The following is a 13,509-nucleotide window of genomic DNA, read 5'->3' as shown; positions in this document are numbered from 1 at the left end:
TAGAAAAGAATCATGAGAACTTTAGAAGCTTATTCTTCACAAGCATGAGAAGTGTTGAAATAAGATCCAAAGGAGTCCAGGAAGGTCGGGACAAGTAGCCAGGAACAGGGGCCCATGCAAAGGGAAAAAAGGGAGCGGAGCGAGGCCAACATCCAGAAAGTACACATAAAAGTTTTGTTTATTACACAGATACTTTCTTATTCATAAGAAAGACTTAAATACCTCCTTCTCCAAATACATCAGATTTTTTCACGTCTCTATTTTCTAAACTTCCTGTAATAGGGTTATAATGAGAAAAAATAAATTTAATTATGCAAAAAAAAATTTTTAAGAAATATGTAAACATCACCAAAGATCAGATAGACCATGAACAAGTCAGAGAGAAAAGCTGGAGCGGGCTTGCCTTCTTGCCACGCTTCTCAGGAGTGACAACAGTGGGATGTGAAGGGATGGTTCTCCCGAGCGTCTCCTCGCCCAAAGTTCCACCAGCTAGCTTCTGAGGGCACTTCTCCTCCCCAGAGCTCAAGGCCTTTTCCAAAACAAGGAGGACATCTGAAGGTCCAGGAGAGCCCCGGGGAGTGGGGGCAGTGGTGACCACCGAGAAAGGACCTGGCCGGACAGTGTGAGAAGCGCCGTCATTTCAGACTGAGCGGCCAGGGAAGGTCCACTCCGGCAGGCCGAGCAGAGAAAAGCTCTCTTCTGCTGGTTTTGCTGGACCCCTGTGGGTGACAGGTGACAGGCGGGGACGCTCCAGCACACGAGGGATCCCTTGAAAGTGCCCAACCCGGTGTCAGCTTCTGCGTCAGTTGGCATCCCGGGCCTCGGGCAGGGGCTGTGGCGGAGGCCCCAGGGACGAGGCGAGTTTGGTGAGGGCCCTCGCTATGATGTCCAGGTGGCCGTTCATGGTCCGCAGCTCCACCAGGATGTCCCCGACGCTGGCTTCCAGACTAGTGGGCGCGGCAGGCCGGGCGCAGAGCGGTGGGGAGGCTCCGGGGGCCTCGGCGCCCTCCTCCCTGCCTGCTGCTCCAGGATGCGGGGTGGGTGCGGGCTGCTCCCGCTCATCCCCACAGACGCCGGGAGGGGTGGCCACGCGGCCGCCGGGCAGCCAGTCGCCAAGGCGCGGGGCTCCGTCGGGGGAGGAAACGACGACAGAGTAGAGGCCTGCGCGTCCAGAGGCACCAGGGACGGTGGGCGCGGGGGCAGCAGCGGCGGTGGGGGGTGGCGGCAGCAGCGGGGGCAGGACTGAGGCCCCCGGGGAGAAGGCCTGGGGCTCACAGGAGGAAGAGGGAGAGGGCAGTGCAGCCGTGGAAGGGCCCGGCTCCTCGGAGGACAGGAACAGGGTGGTCGAAGACTGGGAATCCAAGGTACTGGGGTCGGAATCTGTCGAGGAAGAAAGGAGAAAGAGTCACTAGGGCACGCACGGAGTGCCAGCTGTATGCCCAGCTCCAGGCAAGGCCCTCTAGGAACTGAGACAGTGGACATTCATGTCCTACCCCAGAGTAGTAACGAAGAGTGGGTTGTAGGAGCAGTAAATGTCCCAAGAACCAAGTGGGAAGGGTGTGGGGCTGAGCGTAGGAATTCTGAGGCAGGCTGTCCCCCCCGCAGTCTAGGGAGGTGGCCCTCCCGTGAAGACAGTGAGGGCATGGGGACAGAGTTGCAGCCTCGACTGACACTGTCCTGCCAAGGACAGTGGGTGAAGATGGAAAGGAGGGCCCTTCCCCACTGTTCTCAGAAGCAGAAGTGTGTTAAACAGATGGCCTCCTTCCCCGTCCCACCAAAGCCAGGCTCTCAGGGGGCAGTTGAAAGAATCTTGGGCCAGGAGCCAGATGACAGTAGCACTAATCGTCACAGAAAATGCCATGGAACTTTGGGCCAGTCCCATCCTCCCCTCCCCACTTAGGGACTTGATTTCACTTTCCCATCTGTATAAGTTGTACATGTTGGGTCCAGCGACACTCCCCACCCCTCCCCACCCCCCAGACCCTTCCAAGGCTGATCAGCCCACTTTCAAAAATCTTCAATTTGAAGCATTGATCTGGGTTCACAGTGGGCTTCACTCAAGGCCCTGGAGGCTCTTGACAAGCCTACCTTTGCTAGTCTGCCCCTAATCCCTTGAGCCTCCAGGTAAAAAGTGGGCGGCAGCTCTTTGTGACTGGGTCTGGTAAGGAGGTTTACCAAGTTCACATCAAAGGATCCACATCAGTGCAAAAGCCCTTAACTCAGCTGTCTCAGCCACCCTGTTTGCTGCCTTTGGGGAGATAGTCTGTGCTCACCCTGGAAGCAGTTCTGAGTTTTACTGGGACCAAGTCTCTGAGGCCTCGCCCCCAGTTCTAGCTGGAGTGTGTCTCTCTTGGCTTTCTGCATTGTCTGTTTGAGGGCCCACCTTTACGCCCTGCCCTTCAGGACTTCCAAGCCTTTCAGAGGCAGAACTTGCTCGATTCCCTCAGCTTGTTATCTTGGGAAGGGCCCTATGATGAAAGCCCACGAGTAAACCTATACCCCTGGAAGGTGAACACGTGCACTCTCACGGGCTAGCTGTCCTTTCACCTGTGCCTGGCTGGGGCTCAAAGAAGCCCTGATCACCAGAAGAGAGCTTGTTCCCTCCTGCATCCTGACTCTGGTCCCCCACAGCGTTCTCATAGGGCCCTAGAGGCCTCAGATTTCCAGCGGGCCAGTTTGTGTAGTCGGGAATCCCCTCTGACAGGCCTAGAGGCTCTTGTTCCTCCAGAGAACACAATTTGCAGAGAAACCACCAGAATGCCTAAAAACTTCTCTGGTAGAAATTTCCTGGTCACCTTCTGCTATTGGTTTTCAAGGAACTGCCCCTCCTCTACCAAAACTTCATTTCTTCCGGTTTCCATGAGGATCTTCCTTTGAAAACCGAGAATCTGAGGACATATCTGAGCGCATAATTCCCATGAGCTGAAAATGGTAAGAACTCTACAAACTGATGTTGAGGAAGACATGACTGAGCCCCACACATCCAAATCTCATAGCAGATAAGAAGCCTGTATGTTAAATCAAATACAAGTCTAGTGTATGAAACGCAATGGACACAAGCACACAGAATGTTCTAGCACAGTCTTTCCTAAACTTTAACATTCATGCCATTCCGTGGGACACTCTTAAAGGACAGGCTGTGACTCAGCAGGTCAGGGGTGGGACCAGAGACTCTGCATTTATAGCCAGCTCCCAGATGATGGGCTGCTGCTGGCCTGGGAACCACACCTTGCCTAGCAAAGGTGTAGACCAAATACACAGCTTAGCAATAAAACGTAGGATTCATGACCATAGCAACTTGAGTAACCAGGGGTAGGGGAACCACCTGCAAGCATGATATGATCATGAAGATAGCAACAGTGCTGGTGCTAATGGTAGGAGAGTAAAACAGGTAGCCTCTCCAGCAATGAGTCTCACGGTCCTCAGCCCAGCCTTGAACCTCCAGGGAGCATAAAGACTTTTTTTTTTTTTTTTTTTTTAGATTTTATTTATTTATTTGAGAGAGAGAGTGAGAGAGAGCATGAACAGGGAGGAGAGGGAAAAGCAGCCTCCCCACGATGGGCTCGATAGGCAGGCGCTTAACCAGCTGAGCCACCCAGGTACCCCAGCTTGAAGACTTCTTAAAAAGGAAAATACCTCCCTGCTGTTCCAGCTAAAACTTCAAAAACACATCAAGTTGTCAGGACTCAATCCACCCTGACCGCCACATAGAAATTGAAAACAGAAGCATCTTTTTAATAAGTACCTGACCTTCCTGAACTTTTTCCCAGCTGTCAGGGAACTTGGTTGCAGCCCCAGCCCCAGCTCAGCTAAAATCTGCACCAAATGATTTATAGGTCTCTTCCATCCCTGAAGCTGACCGTTTTATCCCTGATTTGGACAGGTGCCTTTGAATCAATGACATCATTTTCATGCAGCTTCATAATTGCTATAAAAATCACATCAGGGTCCTATTGTTACAAACACAACTCTTGATGGAGGTCAGAGGCTCTCAGGTGGAGAAGGTCAAGGTCATCAGACTGCTTGATTCCCTCCTCCCCCCCACCCCACAGGGTCTCTGATCTTTATCCTGCTTTATTAGTCTTCTGAGCTTTAGGACCACCTGATATTTTATGTACTTTTTCGTCTATAAGGACGTAAGTCATGTGAAAACAAAGACACTGCTTTATTTTATTCTCTGCTGTGTCGCCAGGGCCTAAACGGTGTCTGGCATCTACTAGATGCTCAATAAATACTTGTTGAATGAATGCCAAGTAATCATCATCAGTCCAGAAACACAAGCCCAGGTGCAATACACTGATCCAGCTGGACGTTGTCTATCATTCAGTGCTTCCTTTATTTTCAGAGTCATGCACTTTTTGAGACATACTTACACTAAAAAAGTATCCCTTGTTTATCTGATATTCAGATGTAACTGAGTGTCCCATATTTTATCTGGCAACCCCATGGGAGGTCAACATTTTCATCTGGTTTCATAGATGAGGGCACTTTAAAAAAAGAAAAGCAAAACAGCTTAGGCGTTTTCATAGAACTTCAGAGTCGGAAGGAATATTTGCTACTATTTGGATTAACTTCCAAATGGAGATGGAGGTCTGTGCGAGACAGGGACTTGCTGTTTCCTGACCTAGCACGGAACAGAACTGAGAACACAGAGGGACAGGGTCTCCTTTCTCCTAGCAACTATTCATTCAGTCTTCCCATCATTCAGCCACAGAACATACCTGTACTGAGGAATGACCACATGCCAGGTGACCTACTGGGCTCTGGAGACATAGCCCCACCAGACACAGTCCCTCCCCTGCTCCATTGGCTCCCAGTTTGCCTCCCAGATATCAAAACCCCTCCAGTGGATCAGATTGGGGCAGCAATCCAAAAAAGCTGCACTGCAAACATCCGCCATCTATTTAGTGAGTGTTGGTTTGCTGAGAAAGCTTGGAGCCTCATCCTTCCAAAGGCGTGCTGGAGACTGGCGTGGGAGCCAGGGTCACCCAAACTCGGAGCGGAAACTTTCTGCCACAGCACTCCTTCCTCTCCCCATCGCTACCCCCATCTTCCTCACACACACAACCATTTGGGACAGATGCTACTTCTAGAGGTGGGAAAGGTTCTATTTACCATCCTAGAAATAACTTTGCCAAAGTCAGTTTTGAAAAAATATGTATAAATCATAAGCATTTGGAAAATTTCTGGTTCCTATTTACCATCCTAGAAAAAATGGTGCAAAAGTCAGTTTTGAAAAACGTCAGTTTTGTACAACTAATAAGCACTTGAAAAGTTTTCATTCTCTCTAGAAATGAAAGAATTGCAAATTAAAAGAAGGAATTATGAACTAAAATACATGGATTGAAAAATATAGATTGAAAAATAAATATATTTAAATATATATTATCAAAAATATATATAACTAAGAAGCGTTTGAGAAGCATTCATTCTCTCTAGACATGAAAGAACCACAAATTAAAATAATAATAATGAACTGAAATAATTAGGAATTAGGAATAATAAACTGCAATGTTTAACTGGTAAAGTTTGCAAGGATTGTCAGGAGAGAGGCATTCTAGCACATTGTTTGTAGTAGAGTAGATCAGTACATCCTCTCCGGAAAGCCATTTAAAAAAACATGCTTAGTTTAGTGAGAAAGGAAATTGCCAAATCATGTTTTGTGAAGGAGTTCAACTGCTTATAGAAAAACGTGTAAAATAAGGACTGGGAGGAAGTACACAAAGATGCTAGGCATGTGAGGGGATTATTGTTTTCTGCGTTTACAGAGATGTTGGCAGTGAGCGCGCATGGGTATGCTTTCCCTCTCACTGGTCACTGACCTTTAGCAGAAAGTGATGGCTTCCTACCGAGGCTACAGGGTCAAGGTCCTCTGACCACTTTCATTTCAATCTTATTGCTGAGTCAGACTGAGTCACTTTTTGGCTGGCAAATAGCCACCTTGAAAGACTGACCCTTTTTTAAATGTTTGACACTCATTTGGCATTCCCTGTCACCACCGGGTAGACCCACCAGCCTGGGGCTACCCTTGCTCTGGGGATGCCCCTGGGGGAGAGATGAAGCCTGAGGCTGCCTGTAAGAACCTGCCATTCATTTGCAAATAAACCCTTTAGATCATTTCCCTAAACCCTGCTCTTCTCTCTGACTTCCCCTCAGGGGAAGTCCTCAGTCAATTAGGAAGGTCCCCAGGCTCTACTGCCTCTCCCTAGTCCTCCTGGCCACCCACCACCACTCACCTAGGAAAATCTCTTGCTGAGTCTCAGCCTCTCTTACTTTGTATGAGATAAGAGCTAAATCTATTCATTAATTCATTCAAGAAATATTTATTGAGTACCTACAGTATGCCCCGCAGAATGCTCTTTCCTGTGCAAAGCTAGACCTAAACTCTGACCTCATTGTGGGGGCAGAAAATAATCAAATGACTGCATAAAATAAATGTGTAATTGCAAGAATGATACCATCGACATGCATGTGATAAGCATCTAAATGGGAGGGTTGACCTAATCAAGGAAGATTCCCTGAGGAAATGCTGCTTGAGCAGAGTTCTAGAGTCAAATCAGAATAGGGGAGAAAGCTGAATTCTGAGCAAGGGCCTGTGGCAGGAGGGAGTGTTGCAAATACAGGGGACTTCTAGAGAAAGCCAATGTTGACAGGAATGGAAATAGCTAGGGAAAGGAAGCAGGAGACCAGATGATACTCAAGAAGAGAGTAGGGGTCAGGAAATGTAGTGTATGATATATACTCCCAGTGTTGCCCAACATCCGTTTTTCTCTTCCTGCTTTTTAGGCCCATGACCACTTAAAGAGTACATTTTCCAGCCTGTCTTCTAATTAGCTGTAGCTAGTAGAGAAATTCTGGGCAGAAAGATGCCAGTAAAGGTACTGTGTGCGATTCTTCCTTTCTCTGCCTGGGATTTGGTTGCAATGGCTGCTGCTCAAGCAGCCCTTTTGGACCATGACATGGAAACCATCTGCTAAGGATGACAGAGCAGAGCACTGAGTCCTTGATAACTTTGGGGAATTGTTATGCCAATCCTAGCTGGTTCCACTGCAGACTTTTTGTGAGAAAATAAAATCTTATCTGTTAAAACCCCTTTAAACTGGGTTTTCTATCCTCACAACCTCACCAAATCCTGACACACAGGGTCTTGTTGAACTTGTTAAGGAGTTTTTCCCTTATCCTAAGAGCAATGGCAAGGTTTGGGAAAGTTTTAAGCATAAGGGTGTGTGTGTGTGTGATATAATTAGTTTTGTATTTTGAAAAGTTCACCCGGCTGTGTTGGGCAGGGAGTAGACAAAGTAGGAGCGGGACCACCAGTTAGGAGTTCTCAGCTGTGGGTGAGAAATTACAAAATGACAGTTGTTATTGCTAAAGTGACAGTTCTAGAGATGCGGAGAGGCAGTTTCTAGAGACAGCCGGAATGTGGAAATGTTAGGATTTAAGATAAAGGAGGCATCGAAGAAATGGATGCCCTACCTGCTGTTGCTTAAGTGTAAGTTTGCAGAAATTCTCACTCCAGGAGAGCTTCCACTTTCTTGTTCTCTGGAGTCCAGATGGCCCTTCCCAGCCCACACCCAGCCCTCCAGCATAGCTCAGTTCTGACACACCTCACCAGAGGCAGCCCTTGGGAACACTTTCCCAGGAGCCTAGAGGGAGGAGAAACAGGGTAGCCCTGGGGAGCCAGAGGAGCAGAAGTCTGTGGGAAGAGGCTGAACCTGTCGGCAGAAGAAACAGCGTCTCTCAGGCCTGCAGCCGGGTGCTTTCCTTTGATGGCTTAGACTTGGCTGGCTTGCTGCTTGCTCCTTTCAGAAAGCCCGACACACAAAAGGGAGGGTGAGTGTCTGATGAACTCAACCCAATAATATTCACTTCTTTTATTTTCCAGGAACGTCATAAGACCCACAGGGCAGTCTTCTGGGTTTAAGACCTGGTGAGTCAAGTCTGCAAATACCTCTGACTCAGTCTGATCCCAAGTTCTCACCAGGCATCTCCCAGGAACATGGCTCAGCAGGGGAGCTGAAGCTGGACAGCCCGAGCAGGCAGGCGAGAGGATGGTCAGCTGCTCTGGGGGTGGTGGGGAGGGCTTGCCACAGTGCAGAGGACACTGTCATTCTCACCACATTTGCCAGAAAAGCCAGCATTTACGGACTGTTTCCTAGCATCAGGCCACGTGCAAAGCTGGTATCGCTTTCCATGGTTGTAGAAAACCAGGGCAGACTCTGCTCTGAATCCCATTTTTCTGTGCTGGGAAACTAAGGCTCCGGTATGTTCGGAGAGCCTTAGGAGAGCTGAGAAGGAGGGCCGACATTCGCAGAGAGTCTCCTACATCCAAGGCCATTGATTGGCCAGCATGGCTGCATATTAGGGTTACCTGGGGAGCTTTGTAAAAATCACTGATGCTCCCAACCAATTAAATTTGGATCTCTGGGGAGGGCACCCAGGCAGCCTATGTTTTAAAAGCATCCCAGGTGAGGGGCACCTGGGTGGCACAGTTGGCTGAGTGTCCAATGTCCAATTCTTGGTTTCAGCTCCGGTCCTCTTCTCGGGGCCATGAGATCGAGTCCTGTGATGGGCTTCACGCTCAGCACACTTTTTTTTTTTTTTTTAATATCAACAAATCCATTATTTTAGGCAAGGTCACCCGCCCTTTTTTTTTTTTTTAAAGATTTTCTTTATTTATTTGACAGACAGAGATCACAAGTAGGCAGAGAGGCAGGCTGTGGAGGGGGGTGGGAGGGGGAAGCAGGCTCCCTGCTGAGCAGAGAGCTGCATGTGGGGCTTGCTCCCAGGACCTGAGCTGAAGGCAGAGGCTTAACCCACTGAGCCACTCAGGTACCCTCAGCACACTCTTTTGTGACTCTTCTCCCTCTGCCTCTCCCCTCTGCACATGCTCTCCTGCTCCCCTCTTTCAAACAAATAAATAAATCTTAAAAAAAAAAAAGTATCTCAGGTGATTGTAATGCTAATCTGCAGATAGGGTTATTCATCCGTTTTCTCATTTAATCCCAACAATGAAGCTCTGCCCATTTGCCTATCATAGAGAAACCGAAGCTCACAGAATTTGGACAGGTTGGCCAAAGCCCACGGCTAACGAGACCCTCATCTTCACCTGTATCTGGCAGACTCCCACAGGAGTGCTCATTCCTATTGATTCCATTCTCCCTCTTATCTGTGCCTCCTCTCTTTTAGAAGCAAACTTTCAAAATGTACAATTTGTTTTGTAATCTGCATCTTTTTCGTTCAAAGTCAAGCGCTATTTAAGCCAGCGACCCAAAGTAATACTAACAGGTGCCACCTATAGCCACGGAATGAAATGCGCTGGCCCAAGGAGCCCCAAAACTATGGCCTTGCCTTCACCCAGGTTCTATTACAGCCAACACACGAAGTCCTCCCAAGAGATGTCCAGTGGCCCCAGCCAGGATGTGGCACTGACTCTCCAAGCAAGAACCCTGCCTAGTCCCTTATCATCCCCTGCCTCTAAGGATCAGAAGACCCAGGCCCGGGAACATGGTCTCTATTTCCTGCAGTGTTAGTAGCTTCCTGGAGAGTGATATGAGAAAAGTCGTCCCCTTTTACTTCTGTGTGACTTACTCAGCCTCTAATTCCCTAGTGGCTGAGGGCTGAGCTAAAGAGGAGTGCTCATCCTTAGTCAAGTTAATAAAGCAAAGTAGGTTGGAAGGGAGAAAGGCAGCCACAGAGACTGAATCGGGAAGCCAAGAGGTGTTCCTGTTCCAAAAAGTACCTTCAAGGAAGAGGGAACAAAGCAGTGAAAGCGGGTATCTACATGCCCATAATCTCAGCATCGTTATTCTCTCAAAGGTCCATAAATGAATGCACAGGAAAACAAAATGCAGGGTGTGTGTGTACGTACAGACATATATACGTATATGTTGTATATGATTATTATTCAGCCTTAAAAAGGAAGGAAATTTTGACACCTGCTGAATGGATGAACCTCGAAGACATTCCTTACACTAAGTGAAATGAGCCGGCCGCAGAAGCCCATCCACAAAGTCTTGTATGATTCCCCTTGTGCGAGGTCCCTGGGTAGTCAATAATCACAGAGGCAGAGAGGAGAATGGTGGCTGCCAGGGGCCGAGGAGGGAAGTGGGGACTGTCAGTGTTTAACCAGGCAGCCTTTTTTCGACTGGGGAGGATGAGGACACTCTGGAGATGGACGGTGGGAATGACTTAACCGACACCATAAAGGTACTTCATGCCCCAGAATGGTGAAAATGGTAAATGTTAATTATTTTGCCACAATAAAAACGGAGTGGGAACCAGGGAGGGGAGGTAGAGACTGTGACACCTTAATTCACAATTTTACCCAAAGGCTTGAGAGAAGATCCATATATGACATCTCAGACTGTTTGTAAAGGAAGAATGGGGAAGGACTGATAAAATAAAATAAATTGCGACTGGGAATAGTATAGGTAAGACATGGGTTAAACCCCCCACTGAGGGTCCACTGAGGACCAGGATCACTTATTCAGTCTGGGACATAAACAAGACTGCAGCATTTCGAAGGTGTATCCTTTCTCAAGCACCAGTGTGAACAATTCTAAAATGGTTTTGTGGAGACTGGGTGCACATAGGTTGGAAGAAAATCAAGTCCAGAGCCTGACACTTGCACCTACTTTTAGACCCATTCTGCTTCCATAAGCAAAGTGATTCAACCCTCCAAAGCACTTCCCAGCCAAGCCTCTGGCTTCTCAGGGTCATGCATTCTCACTAGTGCCACTGGCCACAGGAGAAAGGTGGGAATTGTTTCAGTTCAAGAGCCCCATGGGGGTGTCTTGGTGGCTCAGTCAGTTAAGTGTCTGACTCTTGGTTTCAACTCCTTGAGTTGAAATGGGATTGAGCCCCATGTTGGGCTCTGCAGTCAGCAGGAGTCTGCTTGAGATTCTCCCCTCTCCCTCTCCCTCTGCCCCTCCTGCTCATCTGCTCATGTTCTCTCTCTCTCTCTCTCCCCAAAATAAATAAATAAATCTTAAAAAAAAAAAAAAGATCCCGACTGTCCTCAGCCAGGCTCCTAGCTGCCCCACACCTTCCTCATCCACTCTGCTCCAACTATTCCTTGAAGGTACTAGGCACATTCCCACCTCAGGGCCTTTGCACTTACTGTTCCCTCTGCCTGGAATGCTCCTTCTTTGGGTATCTGCATGACCCACTCCCTCATCTCCTTCTGCCTTTGCTCAGTCCCCTTCTCAAGAGGCCTTTTCCAAATACCCTAGTTGGAACTACAACTTGCATTCCCCCTGCCCCACATCAGCCTTCTGTGCCCCCCTGCCCTGTGCAGCATTTGCTCTCATGGATCCCAACTCACGTCCCCAGGCAGTCCCGATGGAGGAAATGATATGTGCAAATGTATGAGGCTTGGAGATTATGGCCTGTCGATTTGAAATAGCTGGAGTGTAGGGTGTGCAGCGATGGGAGACTCTGAGTGACATGGGTAGCACGGACAGATGGCTGAAGAGCTTGTCCACTAAGCTAAGGAATTTGAACTTTAGCAATGGGGAGCCACTGAAGGATTTTCAGTAGGAGAGTGATAGATTTGATTTGCATTTTTATAAAGATTACTCTGGCAGCCAGCCTTGTGGAGGCTGACCTGGAAGGGGTGAGGCTGCAAAAGACATTGCATCTTGAACCTTGAAGGCACTGAAATGATATCACAGCAGAAAGACGCACCAGAGTGAAGCCGAGCCAACTAGTACGAGAAGCATTTTTTTTTTTTTTTTCTAGGAATAGATTGAATTTCAGCAAAAAAGAAACTTTGCTGCCACCCTTTATGGACAATACTGTGAATGTTGGCTCTTGTCCTTGTTCAAGTTGGCCACCCTCGGTCCTTCATGCATCACCATTCAATAAAAGCAAGTGTGGGTTTTATGGGATTGTTTGTTAAGCCCCAAGCCAAGCTTTTCTACTCGCTCAGGCCGGGCTGCTCTGCCAAATTCTAAATTGGCTATTTTTTCACATCCAGTGTGTGAAGGATATCTCTATGTGTCCCTGTGAACATCCCCATTTGGAGGAAGACACAAGTTGACTACACATAATCCCTTTATGTGCTTTTTTGAAGGGACGTTTACACAACCTGTATACTCCTTGCCATGAATATTTTTATAGCACAGAGAAAGGGAGGGACAAAATGAAAAAGTTATTCCCACACCATAACCAACTTAGGCTCGTGAAGAAAAATTCAAAATAGATTACGTTTCTTAGCCATGCCTCCAGGGTTGAACAGTTCCCAAATCAACCCATTTAATCTTTCCTCTTGGAGGGTCACTCACCTTCGAACTTCATTTTGTTTGTTTTGTTTTGTTTTGTTTTTTAACTGTCATTAAAGAATAGAGCCCAGACCAGACCCAGCTGGAGCCTAGGCTCCCTGCCCACATCCGCCACCCCCTCCAGGAAGAGCTCACCAAAGGGGCCATCTCGCTTGTAAAAGAGCGGCTGCTTGATGAACTTGATGGAAAGAGCCGGGTTGTAAAAGACGGCATTTTGGTTTTAACAAGGCCAGGAAGCCCGGAGCGGAGCCAGCTGGGTAGTCTGAGCGAACCCAAGAATATTAGAACCCGAGGTCACGCAGAGCTGGGATGCCACCAGGAATGTAGGGTGCCGAGACAGTCTGGCGAGAGGCTGCCAAGGTACCCCCCATGTGAGTCCATAGGTGGAGCTGGAGGGGCCGGAAGAGTTGGACCAGAGCAGTGCCGGGCCCACTACACGGGGTCCCCTGGGTCCTCTTCACACGACAGGGCCCCAGACCCCTGTGCGGGGGACACATGCGTATCCACCCGCCAGCTTAGCGGCGACAGCATCTCCTTGACCGGCTTCATGGTGCCCCCTGGACCCACACTGAGTAAGGAAGGAAGCACTGGCTCCCCAGCTGGAGAGGAGGGAGCAGTAATGGTCCCATTTCCCAAGGCAACGAGCAGCCAGGCTCTAGACAAAGGTGTTCCCTAAGCCAATGGCTGAGCAAAGGGCTCAGGATCCCCCAGGACCCTCTATTGTCAATCAGTCCGAAGTGACGATGCCCAGCTCCAGAGATGCCTGGCAAACATCTATTAAGTGGATCTCCCTGTTTCTCCAATTGTTCTCTGCCGCCCAGGGAGCAGACCCTGGATCTTAACAATGGATGCTTCCGGTGTCTATTGCCACCTATCACGACAATCCCCCTGCACCTGCCGTACTTGGAAGCAAGTGATCCTAAGAGATGGCCATATTAGCTTCTCTAATTGCCCCATCTGGGCATTTTTTTTTTTTTAAGATTTTATTTATTTTATTTGACAGAGCGAGAAATCAGAAGTAGGCAGAGCAGCAAGCAGAGAAAGGGGGGAAGCAGGCTCCCCGCTGAGCAGAGAGCCCGATGTGGGGCTCGAGCCCGATGTGGGGCTCAATCCCAGGACCCTGAGATCATGACCTGAGCCAAAGGCAGAGGCTTAAACCACTGAGCCACCCAGGTGCCCCCATCTGGGCATTTTTAATACTCTGTCCTTTCTCTTAAGGACTCCT

The 13,509-nt window shown here is 48.6% G+C and overlaps 1 protein-coding gene across 2 annotated transcripts in view; it reads right to left on the bottom strand.

Moving 5' to 3' along the window:
• Positions 1-203: 203 nt before the first annotated feature.
• The window catches only part of RUNX2 (RUNX family transcription factor 2), a 230,410-nt gene continuing 217,104 nt past the window's right edge, over positions 204-13,509 (bottom strand). Inside the window, exon 5 of one of the 2 annotated variants that reach the window (XM_059178133.1) lies at positions 204-1,380. In XM_059178133.1, the coding sequence (XP_059034116.1) occupies positions 803-1,380 (578 nt within the window). In that variant the 3' untranslated portion in view covers positions 204-802. The remainder of the gene's footprint in view (positions 1,381-13,509) is intronic. The other variant, XM_059178130.1, reaches the window with a different exon arrangement.

The sequence above is a fragment of the Mustela lutreola genome, chromosome 6, assembly GCF_030435805.1.
Source record: "Mustela lutreola isolate mMusLut2 chromosome 6, mMusLut2.pri, whole genome shotgun sequence".
In the NCBI taxonomy this organism is placed as follows: domain Eukaryota; kingdom Metazoa; phylum Chordata; class Mammalia; order Carnivora; family Mustelidae; genus Mustela; species Mustela lutreola.
The sequence above is the reverse complement of the archived record's forward strand: the minus strand, read 5'-3'. Positions and strand labels throughout refer to the sequence as shown.